Source organism: Cibotium barometz, chromosome 46, assembly GCF_041138505.1.
Source record: "Cibotium barometz isolate CiBa-2024 chromosome 46, ASM4113850v1, whole genome shotgun sequence".
In the NCBI taxonomy this organism is placed as follows: domain Eukaryota; kingdom Viridiplantae; phylum Streptophyta; class Polypodiopsida; order Cyatheales; family Cibotiaceae; genus Cibotium; species Cibotium barometz.
Genome location: NC_141091.1, coordinates 24,113,133 through 24,131,532, shown reverse-complemented (window position 1 = coordinate 24,131,532; position 18,400 = coordinate 24,113,133). Strand labels below are relative to the sequence as shown.

At 47.2% G+C, this 18,400-nt stretch overlaps 1 protein-coding gene across 3 annotated transcripts in view; it reads right to left on the bottom strand.

The window, feature by feature from the left end:
• The window catches only part of LOC147612046 (uncharacterized), a 184,128-nt gene that overhangs the window by 130,284 nt on the left and 35,444 nt on the right, over window positions 1-18,400 (bottom strand). For all 3 annotated transcript variants that reach the window (XM_086783887.1, XM_086783888.1, XM_086783889.1), the window contains 9 exons: window positions 17,767-17,853; window positions 17,505-17,588; window positions 10,657-10,864; window positions 10,333-10,418; window positions 6,516-6,747; window positions 6,240-6,363; window positions 5,910-6,052; window positions 4,864-4,972; window positions 4,718-4,760 (listed from right to left, as the gene is read on the bottom strand). In XM_086783887.1, coding sequence (XP_086640013.1) covers window positions 4,718-4,760; window positions 4,864-4,972; window positions 5,910-6,052; window positions 6,240-6,363; window positions 6,516-6,747; window positions 10,333-10,418; window positions 10,657-10,864; window positions 17,505-17,588; window positions 17,767-17,853 — 1,116 coding nt within the window. The remainder of the gene's footprint in view (window positions 1-4,717; window positions 4,761-4,863; window positions 4,973-5,909; window positions 6,053-6,239; window positions 6,364-6,515; window positions 6,748-10,332; window positions 10,419-10,656; window positions 10,865-17,504; window positions 17,589-17,766; window positions 17,854-18,400) is intronic.

Genomic DNA, 18,400 nt, shown 5'->3' with positions numbered 1-18,400 from the left:
AAGCACTTGTTGTGGAGAAGAGAGAGAATGAGAGGTGCCGCGTTGTGGAGAAAAGAGAGGGTAGATGTGCACTTTTGTCGAAGAGAGAAAGCAGGGGAGCACTTGTTGTCAAAGAGAGAGTAGGGAGCACCTTTTGTCCAAGAGAGAGAGAGAGTAGGGGAGCATTTTTGTCAAAGTGAGAGAGTAGGGGAGCATTTTTGTCAAAGAGAGGGAGAGTAGGGGAGCACTTCTTGTGAGCGAGACAGAAAGAAAGAAAGTTATATTAACATCTACGGAAGACCCCAAGGGCCTATGAGACCAAAAGTAATACAATGGTACCATGGATATACTGAGCCATGGAAAACTGAAAGAAAAAGCAAAATGAAAACATCGGACAATACATGTGATCAGCAGATGATCCTGTGTAGAGTGAGATATGCTATGATCAGCTAATGACAATACCCGCCTTGGCCAAAACCGATCTGATGGTGGAGTGAATGTTAGGCCTCTGTGAAGGGAGTGTGACATGTCAACAGAGAACCTCACGAATCTGTCTGTGTGGTGGAGGGTCCTGATGCTCTGGGCCGGGGACGTCTATCTCTCAGCATGTTGCCTCGACACTACATCCCTATGTCATCTCAGCTCCATCAAATACATGCCCAAGCACCTCTGCTCCTCAAATTGTATCACCCATGTGAGGGGTCCGAATCCCTCTCGGAAGAGGCAGTGGAATCTCCCCCGTATCTCATAGTAAGCTAGGCAACTGAGCAAATAATGAGCCTCATCCTCTACTGCTCATGTGATGCATATTGTGCATGTCCTCTCCTCATGTGGGATATCCTCAGCTCTGCCAGTCTCTACTCTTAAGGTGATGGGAGGATACCCTGAGCTCACCGATCGTGATACGCATGGCATGTGACGTGTGTATCTGTATGTATCCCGGGATCTCAAAGAATCCATCCTCGGAGAGTCTCAAGAAGTGATCTCTGTAGAACTCACACTTCTTACCAATCTCGGACGGAGACACCCATGTCTGGTGTATGTGTAGCCTGAGTAGATCTAACCGAATGATCCGGTTGATCTCTTGACGTGAGAGATCAAGGTATGGGGAATCCAAGCTATACTGAAACGGGGGGAGACGGTCCATCTGTATGCCATGTGCATGAAACCACTTGACTACCTCAAAGTACAATGCATGTGTCGGTAATGGTGGTGGCCGTGTCGTTGAGGAGGAGGGCAGTCCAGCTCGTCTCAATCGCTCCCTCTCCCTCTCACTGTATAATCGCATAGAGGACTCTAGTGCTAGTCGTGGGAGGTGATCTCTGTCAAGCATGTATACACGCTGAATATAAGTGACAGTCTGAAAAAGGGCATCTGTAACCAGTGGGGCCACCCCAAACTCTGCATGTAGAATGTCATGTGGTACAAATGGCTTACTCCTGATCATGCATGACAACATCATCACATGTAGCCTCTCTATGCTCCTCTAGTGATCCTTCCCTAGGCCTGGCCCCCAAAGGGCCGCAAGGACTAGACTTGAATAGCATGGTCAAATGACCACCTATGCAATGCTATCATTGTGCAGGACCTCATCGAGTAGCTGAGTGTCTGGTCAAGAAAGGGATGGCTAGTACTCCTGTGAGTGCTTCCACCTTGACTCCTTTATGCACACAGTGTGGAATAGACCATATTTACAAGGACTGTCCATTGAGAACAAGCACAATGGGGAAGGCACACGAGGCTAAACCTAGCACCAGCATTAAATTGCTGAGTGTATGAGATAGCTCCATCCATACGGTGCCTCTAAATGCAATTACCAGGATGAAAAGCAGAAGGAGAGCCGTAGCTCACGCTACCGCCGCTAAGGCATCGACCTTGTAGAATCAGGGAAACCCAGAACATGCAAGAATTCTATCCCCTAAGAAAATACCTGAACAAGCACGTGCAACAAGGTGCTCACAAAAGAAAAAGGCCACAAAGATAGGTAAAGGGGATAGCCGCGTGGTCATAAAGACAGGGTCCGATGTTGGGACAACCACCAATGCGTCGTCTTGCTCATCTGATGAGGAGAAGATTCTACCCTCATTCCTTCTAGCCAGAGGGCGAATAGATCCCAATCAACTACCCCGAAAGTTAGTTGAATACCCAAACCCCATTGAAGAGAACAAAAGGCTGAAGGCTGCTTAGAAATTGGTCAAGGACTATAAAGCTCACTTAGAGGAGGAACCTCAAGCAGCACACCTTGAGGAATGTCCCCCTATGCCAGACATACGACCAACTAAAACCCAAGAGTGTAACAGAGGTCTCGATGACCAAGTACCTCCTGAGAGAATTCCTCGGAAAACAAAGCCAACAGCCATGGCAACCCCGTACCAAGAAGATCTCGTTGCGGAGTATCTCAAGAACTTGAGAGACGGTCGCCTAAGAAGAACGAACACAAAAGCTCATCTCCGAACACCCTGTACCCACAAAAGCCTAATTACAGACAATGGTGATCCCACCCAAGGAACCATATCTATTCCAAGAGACATTGCAGGTCTTTCCTCCTTCCTTTCTTCTCAAATTCAAATCCCCATTGGCACCTTACTCCAACAAGCCCCCTTAACTGGCGCGAGCCCCTGGATCGCACGGAGTTCGAGCAGGCCATCAATACCCAACTCGGTCGACAACTCCAACAAGCGCCCATCACCAAGTTCACAGACCGTCTGGACATACATGTCCTCCGGCCTTAACCTCGACACCAAACATGACTCAAGGAAGCGCCAACATCCACACCGGCAACGCAGAGGTTACCAGCGGCCCCCCTCTGACGCTCAACCCATCACCTTTGAGCTCATGGGCGAGCAACCCGTCTACTCAAACCCTACATTTGGGCGGAATACTACAAGGCACCCCGTCACTTGCGGATCAATCCCGAATACCTACCTATCCGCAAACACTAGACTGGGACTTCTTCCGACAAGAGCAGACAACAAACCCTAAATTTCCCCTGCTTCACCCCACCGACATTCTAGAGCCCATGCACCGAGACCAGCATGCTAACAAAGATGCACTCCTTCATCAGGCGATATGATCAGGTTCCTGACCGCGCCATCATGGACACCATCAGATTTTTCAACCTCATCATCACACTCCTGGAAGCCTTTCCAGAAATGGGACCACTACCAAGAGGGCAGTCAAGGCCTCGCCAAAGCCCTACATTGAAGCACCTCTTCGGCTATTATGAGTGCATCCAATGGATGCTTGCTTGACAACTGCAAACCTTCGAGGATATGATGGAAACAGCATTGTGAACTAGCTACAAAGTCTTTCACCGATCCCTCGGTATCCTAAATCGCCGTACGACTTCATCAAGACATATTCCATCTACTACCGCTAATTATACTTGCCAACTCCGAGGGGACGGAACTGAATTAGGGAGGAGGGTATGTTAACCATACTGGTTAAAATTGTTTTTAAGCATGGTTACGCTTCATGTAACTCATTTTTATGTGCCCGCTTCATGTAACTCGTGGCCTACAGATGCATCGCTTGCCAAAACCCTTGACTCTCCTTTCTTGGACCTCTCGAGACAAGAGATCAATGACATTATCCACCTGGACCTTACACAGCTTCATACTAATCGGACATGTCCGACACCCACTGAGCTTCCTACGAAGCTGGCCTTCTTCAGAGAGCAATTCTTGAGGGTCACAGTAAATGGCTTCATCAACCGATCGGGGGTCTCTAGTGTTGCCAACAAGGTCCCATATGAGTGGAAATGAAGAATAGACCATGATCCCACTCTCTCATAAACTGGCAAGGATGTTTGGGTTGCTCTGTGTGTGGCTAGTCAGTGCCTAGGTAAGTAATTTTTTTTGCCGGAGAAGAGACTTCTATTAAGTATGAAAAAATATACAGAAGGGAGATTTCAAACCAAACTAGGTGGAGATCTCAACCAATCGGGTGTCTTGTGTTGCCAACAAGGTCCCATATGAGTGGAAATGAAGAATAGACCATGATCCCACTCTCTCATAAACTGGCCATGCTCTCTCTCTGCGGCCCTCGAAGATCCATAGATTCTGGCCCAAGTTGCCATGAGGGTATGGATAATATCACTCCGAATCCTGCAAAGGCAGTATGTCCAAGACAATAGTGCCCTCTATGGCCTCAGTGCATCTGGCCTTCCAGATGTGCCAGGCTGTAATACTAGCAATAATCTCCCATGCACTGTCCAATCTCCACCTAGTTTGGTTTGAAATCTCCCTTTTGTATATTTTTTCATACTTAATAGAAGTCTCTTCTCCGAAAAAAAAAAAAAAACTTACCCAAGCACTGACTAGCCACACACACAGCATATGGGACACACTCAGTAGATCGATCCCCGTGACTGATCCCAGGAGGTCTTGGCCTTTCACACCCACGGAATCATCAGAGATCGGGCAGCCTCTCTCTAGAAACCCAAACGTCCTTGCCCTCAGAGATTAATACCTTCCACCCGTCAGCTCCAGATTCGAGGCAACCTCCAACACCTTAGGGAGGCATCTTGGCGCTCTACTTTGCCACCCACATTTGAGCTCTCCATGTCTATTAATACATTGTACACACAGGGACCTACGTAGTACGTAGGCCCCGTCTTTTTCTTTTGTGTGTTCTGACATCCACTTCACACATGGTCCATATGTACCATCTTTTTGATCTTAATAACCATTCGGGTCTATCTCGTATAATCTGCTCTTTTTTTGAGTTTGAGGCTTACTTTATGAATCGGTAGATATCACGCTTCGTCTCCACCAGATATCCTACACAACATAACACCATAGCATCCAACTTTAAAAGATCCTAGAAGGCATTGTCATAATGCCAATAGTGGCATAATGAGAAAAAGTTAAAGTGGAAGTATACCAATAGCAAGTAGCTGGTCTCCTAGAGACTTCCACCAATTTGGCGATTTACTACTACCGAGTCCATATAACGGCAGCTCATCGAATTTGTTCTCAAGTACCTTCTTTGACTGAAAATTGTGCCACAAGACAATGAGATAGGAAGCATAAAAATATGATGTGCAAAAAAAGATGTGCTCTTCTTTGTGTCCTCTTATGTATCCTTGCTGAAGTGTTCTACAACACCAATGAAAGCCTTCGTTTTCTCCTCAAGCAAATGCCTATGGAGCAATCCAAATACAGTCATCAAAAACTCATGGATTCCACGATGTATGTAATGTATGTACATAATGTATGCATGTAAACTCATGGATTCCACGATGTATGTAATGTATGTACATAATGTATGCACGTAAACTCATGAATTCCATAATGTATGTAATGTATGTACATAATGTATGCACGTAAACTCATGAATTCCATAATGTATGTAATGTATGTACCTAATGTATGCATGTAATGTAAGCATGTGCGAATGTGTGTAGGTAATGTGTATACGCAATGAAAGTATGTCTGTATGCCATATGCATGCATGTATGTATAGATGCAATGTATGTATGTGTGCATATGTGTATGTATGTAATGCATGTATGCATGTCTATGCATAATGCATATATGTATGAATGACAGTGCGTAATGCATATATGTGTGAATGTATGTGCATAATGCATCTATGCATGTATGTAATGTACGTATGTGAGTATGTAGGTATGTATGTATGTATGTCAGCAGAAACCCCTTCTTGCAGATTTAGTGAAATGCTAGTGTTGCATACATACATAAATACATACACATCCATGGATACATACATATATAAGACTTTCATGCTTGTTTTTGGTTTCTTTGAGTAAATATGTACATGTATACATGGAAATGCATACATTTGTTGTGTTTTGTGCACCTTCAACCACGCACGTATGAGGAGAGGATGAAGGAAACCCCATCCATTGTTTATATGGAAGGATATCAATGGTGACAATATTAATTGACTGAATACAAAAAGCTTACACGAGACCCACGAAGCACATCAATCGGCATATTGATACCAAATCTACCCCCACAGAGCTTGACAGATGATAATAGCAAGTGCACTTCCTCTGACATGTCCCTCTCGTGCACTTCTTGGGATCTTGTGCAATTGTCACATTTTTCTGCGAAAAAAGAAGGGGGGGGAGGGGGCGGGGGGGGGTAACTCACGCATTGCAATGCAGCTTGTTTAAACTGGGAAACTAGGGGAACTGATAAGCAAGTCATTCATAAAAACAAATGAATAAAGATGAATATAGTTCCCTTCATATGACTTAACTAAGTGACAAAAATATAAATTGAATCACAGACCGCAATTATCGTAACCAACCATCTCCCCAAAGTACTCAAGTATGAACTTCCGTCTGCAAGTACAGGTTTTACAATACTTTTCAGCAGCCTGGTACACATCAAGCACAACTTTTCTGCGAGCTGCCTGTTCATAGCATTCCAAACATGCATCAGGATTTGTGTGATTAGAAATCTAAGACAGAAGGCCATGTCTGACATCTCAACCACCCTTCTAACACTAGGCCCATGTGAATCGTGACCATACACAGAGGTCAAAAAGGCAATAAGCAAACGGACCGTTTGAGCCTCAGCTGCATAGAAATTGGCTTTGACAAAATCTGCGCGCGTATAGTAAAGCCAACAGGTTGACGGAAACCCGTCTCTTCCACACCTGCCGCTTTCTTGGTAGTAAGACTCCAAACTTTTGGGACAGCCATAGTGTATGACCCGCCGAATGTCCGGTTTATCTATTCCCATGCCAAATGCAACTGTGGCAACTATAATTTGCAGTTCATCATGTGCAAATGATCTGCACATGATGCAAATAGCAAGACTTCATGATTTGGACATTTTCTAGAAGGATACACCATAAAATGAACACAAAAAATGCATATAAATATTAAACTAGTGAAGTACATATTCCACCCCTGTTTTTCCTAAAAAGATTTGGAGAAACAGTAAAAATGTGGCCGTTTTCACCACCAAAAGTGTATATGAAGCAATTCCTGAAATGGTGTAGCTAAATATTATAAAACTGAGTGTCTCACCGTCTCAATGAAACCACCAATAATATGGTGGAGAGAATTAATGAGGGTGTGTTATTCTGGAATGTTAAGCTTGTGGTTTTGAAGATAGCCCTCAAGGAATACACTAATAACGGGTAGCTACTCACCAATTCTGACCCACGACATGCATCCAACATGGCTTTTAGACTATTGGTGCAAGTGCGAGTGTGTATATTTCACTTGCTTAAAAGACAAAGTTCAAGGAGGGGCTAAAGCCTGTTTCTCTCTTCGGTATATGGACCAGTTGGAAGACAACTTCTCGGGACTCAGGTAGAGTTACCAGCTCGTTCTCTTTTTTTCTATTAGGGTCACACAATTAGGTCTTCAGTTATAGAAGTAGACAAGGCGCTTTCTTGTATTGGCTAGACCAACAGATGGATGAAACGCCCCAAGTAAGAGTTTACTTATGTGTGTCCGTCCGAAGACTAATTACTCAGAAGTGTCTGCCCAAGATGCACATCCAAGCCACCGCAATCCCGCAAATCCGGTCAACACACGAACATGCGAACAAGGGAACATAAAGGGGTGGGTCGGCTAGCACAGGCCACCCATAGGTGTTACATCCCAAGGCTAATCAGGGTTAGGACCTTCAGGTTAACCATAGCATAGGGTGAGACATCTTAAGTGGAGACCCACCCATAGGTGTTACATCCCAAGGCTAATCAGGGTTAGGACCTTCAGGTTCAGTTAACCATAGCATAGGGTGAGACATCTTAAGTGGAGATTAGTAGCTCTTGTGAGACATGTACTATATTTGGTTCCTGGCTTATAGAAAGCCTATATAAGTGTCCCATACCACCGAACCTTGAAAGAACAAAAAACAGCCCACAAACTCGAATCCAAAAAAAACCCGGCGATGGACTCTCCTCTCCTCCTTTCGGAGTTCACAACGCTTACTTCCGGGACTAGAGAGGGTGTGTCACCAACGGGAAAATGCTACGATAAATGCTCATAACGGTTCTCTAACAGAACCCAATCCTCCTAAGATCTGCCAGCCTGGCGCGCATGACAACGGCACTCGGCTCGGGTGGTCGTCTGGCGGCCTAAGCGAGGTCCAACCGTCCGCCACGCGCCGTTCGCTGGGTCACCCGAAGTGGGGGCTTGGTGCTCTACTACCTGAGAGCCTACCTCTCTCTCTACCCCCTGGTGACGGTTAGCACAAGAACTCGGGGGAGGAACCACCGAAGGCGGTCTCCTGGACTGTGGCCAAGGGCAAGCTCTAGCTAAATGACCCATGTGTCTGCAAATGAAGCATTGTCCTGGAAGGCCAGAATACTTCACGCGCTGTTGTATGGGGTCGCCTTAGAGGCTAGGAATAGATATACAATGCGGTACAAACTCCGGCGAGGCTTACACAGATGCGGAGGGATGGGATCCCTGCTGCCCTTGTGAGGGCCGAGGCAACAGTGGGGGGGGACTCCATCACTCTCCTCATGGCACCACCAAGCATCGGGAGAAGAGGAAAGTACTCCTTCCTAAGGCCTGGGAAGCCCGAAACGCCAACCAATGGGTTAGACGCTCGATCGAAGCCGTGCTGCCACCGTGCAAAGAATGTCTGCGCAGAACGCAGTGCAAGGGGACTCGCCTGCATGACTCGGTCTGACGCCGATGGCAAGTCGAACTCCACCTGGTAGTATCCGCGTCCCAGACGGTGAATATCACTGATCTTTGTAGGTTCGCCAATGAGGCTGGCCTAAAAAAGATCCCTGAACTGACCGCACGCAAGGCAACTTCGGTCGAGGACGACGAAGCAGATGCATGGAGTCCTCCTGAGGGTGAAGACCAGAATAGGCCGAAGCTTGCCAAATAAAGCTGAAAACCCCAGAAGCCAAAAAGCACCAACCTGCACGGGAGGGGAAAGAGGAGAGGAACGGGGAAACGAAGAGAAGGATGGCAAGAAAAGGAGGGGGGGGCGGGGGGGGCGGCTTACGGGAACCTGCGCACGGTGCTCTCATCCTACATCCTCATGATCTTTTGCTCTCCCATTATGCTGCTTTTTAAGAGCCCTAGCGACATTGGGGGAATCAAAGAGATAAGATGATGTAGGCCAAGGGATGTGTGGCATTTGTGGTATAGGTTGGTCTGGCACATCATACAACTGTCGTGCATAGGCTTCCCAAAGGCTAGGAACTGTGATAGGTGTAGGTGCTTGGAGACTTGGAGTTGGCAAGTTGAGAGCAATGAGAGCTTGAGCTTGAGAGGCTAGAGCTATGAGAGCTTGAAACTTGTGATGGAGAGAAGGTTGGAGGAGAGCTTTTTAAAGGGAGGCCAAAGAGTCCAAGGCACCCACCCAAGGCCAAGGCCCAAAGCAAGCAAGCCCCATAACAGTCAAAAACAGCCATAAATGGCCATTTTTTTCAAAAAAAAAACAATCAAAGCAGCAACAGTCAAAAACTCAGCGTATATATATATACATATATATACATATATACATATATATATATATCAGACCATACAGTACCATACCGTATGACTGTTGTACGGCGTACAACAGCAACTATGGTCAAAGCTATATTAGTTTTCCAAAAGTTTTGAAAAAAACATGCAACTTGGAGTGCTTTTCTAACTCATTAGAAAAACTAGTAAAGAAACTAATTCATCCCTTTGCACACCTTAGGACAGGCGTCCTCCTAGCAAAGAGGCTCTCCACATGCTAGAGACGGGCGAAAATACCTATGCCTAGAATTATTAGAACTTCTGACTTGTGCCAATGAAAATCGTAACAATAGATACACATAAATAAGTGGGGTGTCTAAATATAGGAGGATGCATGTATACATACATTAGGATCTCTAATTGAAAAGATATGTTATCCGTTAAGGGGTCCTAAAATGTCTCAAAAATGAATAGAAGGGTTTTTTTATGGAGGCTGAACACAGGCCATAAGAGCATTTCTTAAAGAGTGCCTGCCCCGGGTGTTTATATCTATACGTATATTTTACATTTACATTTGCATTTACATGCATAATTTTATTTATAGTTATATGTATGTATAGATAGATGTGCATCCTATAGTAAAAGGGGTGTTGAGTGCATGTGTGCATAGCTTCCCTTCCTTGGCTCTTGCAATCTTGCACGGACCAGCACGTTGTTTCTTTTTCAAGATGGCAAAAAGAAGGCTGGTTTCCTTAACCTTTACACCCTAGTATGAAAAGAAATACGACTATCTTTAAACACCAGCTTTGTTAGCATCCCCTTCTTGCAGATACATGGGGTGAAACCTAACATGCACCATGGCATTCATTGTCCAAGACCCGACCATATTCAAGTGAAGATTTGTAAAAGACCCCCTAAAAAGCTCTGTTGAGTTTGAGAAAGGTTGGGTGGACCTGTGGACTGCCGCACGATCCTTTTGGTTCATTTGACCATGATAACTGCCTGCATCTACTCCGGCTTGGACCAATGCTTGGGTCACCTACCGAACAAAAACACCAAATTCGTCCCTTAGAGCAGCCATAACAATGTTATCAATACATACAGACCTTCTTTAGTGAGAGTGTCAGGCACATAGAGTAGTGCAATGCCCAAATAAACTGAGACGAGCACTATTTCAGCCATTATGTAGGGACTGCGGCAGATGGAAGAACATGAGTAATACTTGCTAGGAGGCACTAAATGTGGCATCATAAAAGATTGTTTTTTCATGAGCATACCTCTTCAACGTCTTTGATGGTAGTGCAATAAATGATTGTCGAACCCCCTGATTGACAATCTTTCATGACCTCATGAGCAAGTTCTTCCCTAAAAGCATGTGTCCGATTTATGAACTTGACGCCATAGAAAATGTTCGGACGATCAAAGGTTGACACAACCTCAAACACGTTCTTCAGCTGTAATGACCTTTTGATATCCTCTCGCACCCTGCAAGAAAACAGCTTAGTCATTCTACCACTTCAAAAACCATGCAAAACAACATAGACAAAGGGCTTGCTCATCATACCAGCTGACTTTTTGTAGAAATCCCACATGCACTCTCTAGGGAACCCTCCACATAACTGACTTTCTTAAAGCTCGATAAGGGGAGTTTCAACATCTCATTATGCACCTCACACTCAATTTTGCAGGAAAAGCTGGTTGTGAGATCCTTGTAGGGCATCTAAGGTATGAACTAGTGAATTTTTACCCAAGACAAGGTTCACCTATTAGTCAAAAAAAAAGGATGTCTACACGTGAGCGCACTACAACCCTCCAAGGAGGTCAAATGTACAATGCAAAGGAGAAGGGGGCGGGGGGGGTTGTTGGGGTTGGTGGGGTTCCCTTCAATTTGACCCTCTCTTTGTCCAAAGACATGAATGCTTAGTGCCCATTGGTTTTCCCTGCTTCTTGTAAATCTTGTCATTGCACATAGAATCGATCTCCTCTCCAGTTTCACACCTTTACAAAAAAGCCTAGAACACTATTTAATCTTGACCAACCATGGATTACCTTTATAAATAAGGATGAATCAGATATATTCACGAAGAGCAGGGGCTACCGCAATAGCAGCACCCCTCAACAACACCCCCCACACACACACACCCCCACAAACAAAAAAAGCCCCCTGTTTTCCCCGTCACCCTCCTCCCACCTTTGCGCTGCCTCCGTCCGCTCTCCTCCCGCCCTCGCGCTGCCCTTGTCTGCTCCACGTGGGCCTCCCACCGGCCCCCTATTCCCTCCATCTCTGGTTCCCCTGTGCATGTCCCCCTGCTTCTTCCCCAGGCCCCCTGTTCCACTTCTCCCCCCCGTCCCCCCTGTTTCAGGATTGTCTGCACCTTCACCTTCTTCGTCTCTATTCTTTCACCCCCTTTTTTCAGCCGTAGAGACCTTGGATGCAGGACTTCGAGAGATTACCGGTTTGTTGCAGGAGGCGGCGTAGAGCAGAGTCACAGAGTTCAAAGAGCAGAAAAGGACCATCCGTCGGAGCCTGGCATCCCTACAGCGTTTGCACACAGCCCATGGATTGAGGCCCAGATGGTGGCGGCCCGAACAGAGCTGAGTTTCATCAAGGAGAGGAGGGTGGAGTATAGACATCAGGAGAGTGCCCCGGACAGCCCGTGGATTGAGGCCAAGATGGCGGCGGCCTGGATAGAGCTAAGTTTCATCGAGGAGAGGAGGGTGGAGTATAGATATCAAGCTAGAGCTTCCTTTTGGAGACAGGCTGAAGACTGGGTCACCGGCGATTTCTTTCAGATCACAAGCCCTCACATGCGGAGGCATGGCATTCACAGATTGCATGGCCAGTATGGATCTTTTGTCTCTGATCCCCTCAGGTTCAAGCCATTGCCACAGATTTCTTCAGATCCCTTCTTTCTGGCACCCCTCCCCAATAGTTGCTGGGAGTGTTCACCAAACATGACTTCCCTTGGCAGTGCATGGTGCTGACTACAGTTCAGGCTTCCTCACTTATTCTATAGGACCGTATGGCAGACCTATTTGAACAGAGCCCCCTTCCAAGTATCTCAGTGGACGCACTCTGCAAGAGTGCAGGTGATTGGTTTTCAGGAGCATGGCTGGTACATGGACCCTCGACCAGCCAAGGTGCCTAGAGAGGGTTTTGGCAGTTATGGTTATGGGAGGGCCGCCCACCCACACGCCTTCAATGGGACACAAGAGAGTGGACATGGTGGGATCCCTTTGCTAGAGAGAAGGCTCCCAGAACCCCTTCTTTCAGTACACCGCACGGCTGGGCCGTAGGATTCAAATGCCTGAGATTGAGGGCACTACAATTGTAGCAGGGCACTAGCAGTCCCAAGGCCTCCCTCCTCAGCTTCTTTCAGATTTCTGGAAAAGACGGGGGGACAGTTTTCGGCCGTGGAAGATTACACTTTTTGTATGGCAGCTAGCCCACTGGAGCCTAGCGGTTGGCACTTGGTTGGCCACCGAAGGTAGATCAGCAGTCTATTCGAGGTGTGGCCATCTACAGGAGTCCCAACGTCATTGCCTTTGAGATCGCCCGAAGGCTCAGCAGGTTTGGCAAAGGATTCTCTGCAGCTTCACTATGGACCGGGCTTCCCCCCTAGAGTTACTTGGGGCACAGTTGCTTAGGCCACCGAGGCTGAGGCAGCCATGGCATACGAGGGAGGATGGCAGGGGACTGGCATTGCAGGCTGCTCATTATCAGATCTCGACAGCTCCAGTTCTGGTTCCCTCTTTAGTCCACTGGACTCCAAGCTCATGCTAGAGATGGGAGATTCACTGTTACGTCCAAGGGCTAACCAGGGTTAAGACCCTCAGGTTGGGTTAACCATAACCTAGGGTTAGGCATCTTAAGTGGGGGGATTAGTAGCTTTCATGAGACATGTGCTGAATTTGGCTCCTGGTTTATAAGAGGCCTATATAAGTCACTTTATGGGTCAGTTTGAGAGAGAGAGCTCCTCAGACCTGGACTCGAGGCCTTGAGACTACTCCGTGCTTACATCTGATGGGTGTGTACTGGTGGTATGGGACGCCAGGGACTTTGCACGTGGAGCTATGTCTCGGATGCTACTGTCCCTCTTGCTCGGGGGTGAGCCTGAATGGCTCTATGGTTGGGCAGTGAGCTTGATGCTATGTCCTTTTGTTTCCATGTTTATGCTTAATCGCAGGGTTTATCTGGTTGGGGCTTTACATTCACAGCAGTAATGTTGCGTGACATATTTAGCGAGCTCGCTGTAGGAGGGCATCAAGGGCACCCCCACCCCTCCAGCTAGGTCCATCCGAAGCATGTGGCTCGATATCATTCACACCCTCCATGGACACTGGGGGAAGCTTCAAGGTGGCTCAGATCGCTGCGAGGCCTTCCTGCGGACTTGGCACCATGGCCCTTTTTTCACTGACAATGGTGATAAGCCCACCTGGCATTATAGACCACCAGTATGGTTGTCCCCCCACCCCACCACTGTATGAGGTAGTCTCCACCCCCTAGAGCGGCCAGCCTTGGGAGGAGTGCCACCCCCCCCCTTTTTTCGTCATTTTGATTATCACTCCCTCTTCGGTGCTGAGCCTGCACGACTGTTCCTTTTGGTAACTAACAGAAGGATCTCTTTTCTGGAAAAAAAAAAAAGGGACCTGTAGTTCCCCTCAACTATGAGAAGGCTTATGACAGGGTGGATTTGTCCTTTGAGAGCACCATGCTTCGGATGGGCTTCTTGGCGGCCTGGATTTAGGGTGGCTCCTTTTCAGGACACACAACTTCACAGACTAGGCCTCACCGTCCTTTCCAATGACAGAGAAAGGATGACACATCCCTTCTGGGTCAATATTGAACCTTCAGCTCTTCGCCTATGAGATCAAGGAGTTTTGCCTTGCCTCCTATGAGCCCGCATCGACTGACACAGTCCTGTGGCTTTTGGCTGGGGCCCTCCTCCACGACTTGGCATCCAATTGACGCCTTCTAGTGAGTTCCCACAGGCACTATTGCATACCAAGGATGCCAGGTGGGAATCAACAGCAACCAGTAGCATCACATAGCTCCCCTCCTCCTGAGCATTCAGACTCCGGAGGAGCTCAGCGTAGCTATCCCTTGCAGGCAAAGTGGTGGTGTGGCTAACTAGGTTCTGCTAGCCACGATGTATGATGTGGTATATCACTTCTCGTTGGGCCCTTTCAAGGTCTTCCATCGGACAAGTACAGCACTTCATTCGCAACTTCCCTTGTGAAGGAGGTGATGGGAAAGTAACCCAGGCCAAGATGGACTGGCAAGTTATTGTCCAACCCCTTTCCAAAAGGGTTATAGACATCGTTGATCCGCTGGTGCAAAGTAGGGCTTTGCTGGGAAAGTTCAGCATCCATGGCCTCCAGCCAGGAAGTCTACATTTTGGCCCGCACACCCCATCGCAGTGGCCCCCATCCGTACCTCCTTCAAGACAAGTTTGCAGCCAGTCCATTCAGAAGCTGAGACTCTCTGCCCCACCCTCTTCCAGTCTCTGCTCTCCTGCAAACGAGAAGCGGTTCAGATATATACCCCCCCCCCCACCCCCCCACGGCCCCCGGTAAGGAACAAACTTAGCTGCCCACCGATCACCACCTGGGGACCCACTCCAACATCTCTTCGGGGTGTCTTGCTCTCTGCCCGGCTATGTTAGTTGGTTATTGGCTCCGCTTCAGAAAGATGCCTCTTCCAGCATAGCACGAGAGACTTGCTGAGCTCGGTGATGACCGCCTTAGCCTCGAACATCAACTCTGCCATCCCTCCAAATTGGTGTATTCCTCAAGCCTCACCTCCCTCTTTGATCTAAGTCGCTTCATTTTCCAAGCTTGAAATTCCCTTGGAATTCTTTGGCATTCAAGAGGACTCCCCCCCTTTGGCATTTGTGGTTGGCAGCCAAGGCCAACTTCAACCCTGCATGAGACTCTCGTTGGCCAGCCCCCCATCAGTGAGTGAGGATAGTCAGTTTTCATGACCACATATGGCATATTCACCCCTGCCCTCTCAAGGTTGCAGAGGATCCCTCGTGGTGACCGAGGCTTTGCAAGAAATCCCTCTGAACTAGCTGCAATCGGACTCAAGAGACTGACAATGGAGGGACCCTGCCATACAGCCAAAGGCCCAAGGCCTGGTTAGGCTACCCCATTCTGCTTCAGGAGACCAAAGGCGCACCCGATACCGCCGCCCACTGAAAATCTTATAACCTCTCTACACCCTGTTCCAGACTGTTTTTTGTTGGCATTGGCTTTGGAAGAGCTTTTGCCCTCAGAACATTGCCCTCTTTGTTTGGTTGTTAGCTCACAAAAGCCTAGCGGTGGGCCTGTGGTTGGGCCAGCCGCTTGTGACCACTGTGGCGCTCTGGGCCTGAGGACACAGTGTCACAGCCTATGGGATTACTTAAAGGCACAGCAAATTTGGTGGAGGATCGTTCGCCTCTTCACCTCCAAGCCACCCCGAACAACACCAAGGGAGTGATTGTTTGGTCATCGGATGAGGGGCCGGCACTTCTTTATGAGGAGGACGTAGTGGGCCTCATGCTCCCTCTTACCCACTTTCGGATCATGGCTACCTCCCACCTCATCGGCCCAGGTGACTCCTTGGACCTTGCAGACACAAGTGGACCAGAGATGGGAACTCATGAGCAGTATTGCCGCCTGGTACATCTCACAGGTCAGGTATAGCCAGACCATCGACAGTTCCATCACCCCGCTAGCAAAGACCATCCACTCCATTTAGACGGACCTCATTCACAACCTTCAAGGACACTAGAAGAAGCTTACAACCGACTTGGAGCAGGCTAGCAGCCCCGAGCCGCCTTCCATTGCAGTTGGAGCCCAGGCCCCTTTCTCACTCCAGAGGACTCAGACCACCAATGTGGCTCTTCCCCCCACGCCCCGATGTAGTCCCCCTCTGAAGTGGTCAGCCAGGGAGGGAGCTCCGCACCCCTTTTCTTTTGTTTTTTGATCTCTTGTAAGGGTTACTCAGACCACCAAGCTCTTCCCCCCCGCCCCCCCCCCCCCCCCCCCCCCCCCAACGATGTAAAGTGTCCAGCCAGGGAGAGAGCTCTGCACCCCTTTTCTTTTGTTTGTTGACCTCTTGTACTAGGTGCAGTTTACCTAAAGCAAATGCTTGTTTCAACTATTAGAAGGATATTTTCTCAGCTTGGTTGTTCCCGCTTTTGGGTTTGGGGTGCTCAAAAACATGGAGTCATTTGCTTCAAAAGCTCTTCATGGGCCATCTTTTATGTCTTGACCCCGTCAACCATAAACCACCATGCATGTGCCCACTCATCAACTAATATGTTGCATCCATGCATCAATTAAATGCCCAACATGGTGAACAGAGGCACAAGCCTTTGCCACATGTGCACTCCTGTCCAAAGCATTTAATTTCTGCATACCATGAATCTTGATTGAATTGTTTTTTGCCATTTTTATCTGCTGGTGTCATGCGACTTGGTACCGTAGCACAGCCTTGCCTCAGGCTGCTTGCAGACCACCCTAGCATGATGGATGGGCAGGGGCTTGGTTAAGGGAGATCCCCGTGCCCAAAAATGACCCACGATCAAGATGGGCCCCCTTCTAGGTGACACCAAGGTGCACAAAAACTGAAGGGGGGGGGAGGGGGTCACATACATGGATTTACTGTATGTACATACCCAGACTTACTAAATGTACATACCCAGACCTTGGATTTATGGCTGATAGAACATGCAGATGTACAGCACATAAATACATTGACTGTATACACATATATACCAATAGAAAGTTCAAGTCCCAAACTTGGCAAAATCCAAAGGGTGATCTTGACTCCATTAGAGTCTGTCCACAAAGCTTCAAATCACAGACTACGTCATGCAAAGCATATATTACGTGCTGAGACATCCCCAATCAAGTCATCAGCACCCAAGCATAGTTGCAGGTTCATGCATAAAGAAGGGTCTGCTTTGTAAACAGATATTCAATCACTTCTCCAGAGGTAAAGGGCATACATATACCTTAGGTATGCACGTAAATCTTACCGGTACTTACCGTTATAATCAAACTCTAGACCACAATCACAAGCTCCCTACTCTCAAGACAAGCTATAGTTTTTTTTTATTTGTAAATAAATCACCTTTGAGTAGCTGTGGCCGTCAAAGCAACAAAAGGTGTCTTTGGAAGAACACATCTTAACTTTTGAAGCTGTTCGTACTCTTTTCTGAAATACATTAGGACAATGAGATCGCACTTGAGTCATAAAATGCCAGAAAAGCAGAAAGCAATAAAATATCAAAGATATATAAGTGTATTTATAAAATGACAGCATTGTGTTTCCCCAAAGATTATCGAACCACACAACGCTGTAGATTTTGCTTTTATTGAACACAAAAACTGGCCTGAAATCATGTCCCCACTCCGATATGCAGTGAGCCTCGTCCACAGCAAGTAATGATATACCCTTGCTAACCAAGGCTGTCCAAAAACTGCAACCACCGCACACAAAAACCAGTTAGAGCTTCATTGTGGCCAAACGGCTGCAAGGTTATCAAAATGGTTCAGTAAAAACATCTAAAGTACAGTCGCATTTGATAGATAATAGGACCTTGAAGAACCAACTTCTTTATTGCTAGGAGAACAACAATACTATGATTTTTTTTCTTTACAGTGCGTTTTTTCCTAATCTATGTGCCACAATCCAAACCTGCCACCGGCTACACAGCATGTGCAGTCGCAACCCACTCAGGCTAGAACCTGCTTGCATATTACTGTAATTTTCAGGGGCATAATGCTAGCATAACGTTCTTCAAATATTATATCTCTCAAGTACATAATGCTAGGTTTGCAGCTAAAAGGTGGTTTTGAGTGTTACATGCATCATAAGTCGTAGTCAAATAATTAGGAAACAAAATTTATTCCAACAGTGGGTAAAAAGGACATTACCATGGAACGAGGCTCTTTTGCAGAAAGATGCAAGAAATTACAATGAGCATTGTATGCAGAACAACTCTCGCAGATGCATGATTGTTTGCA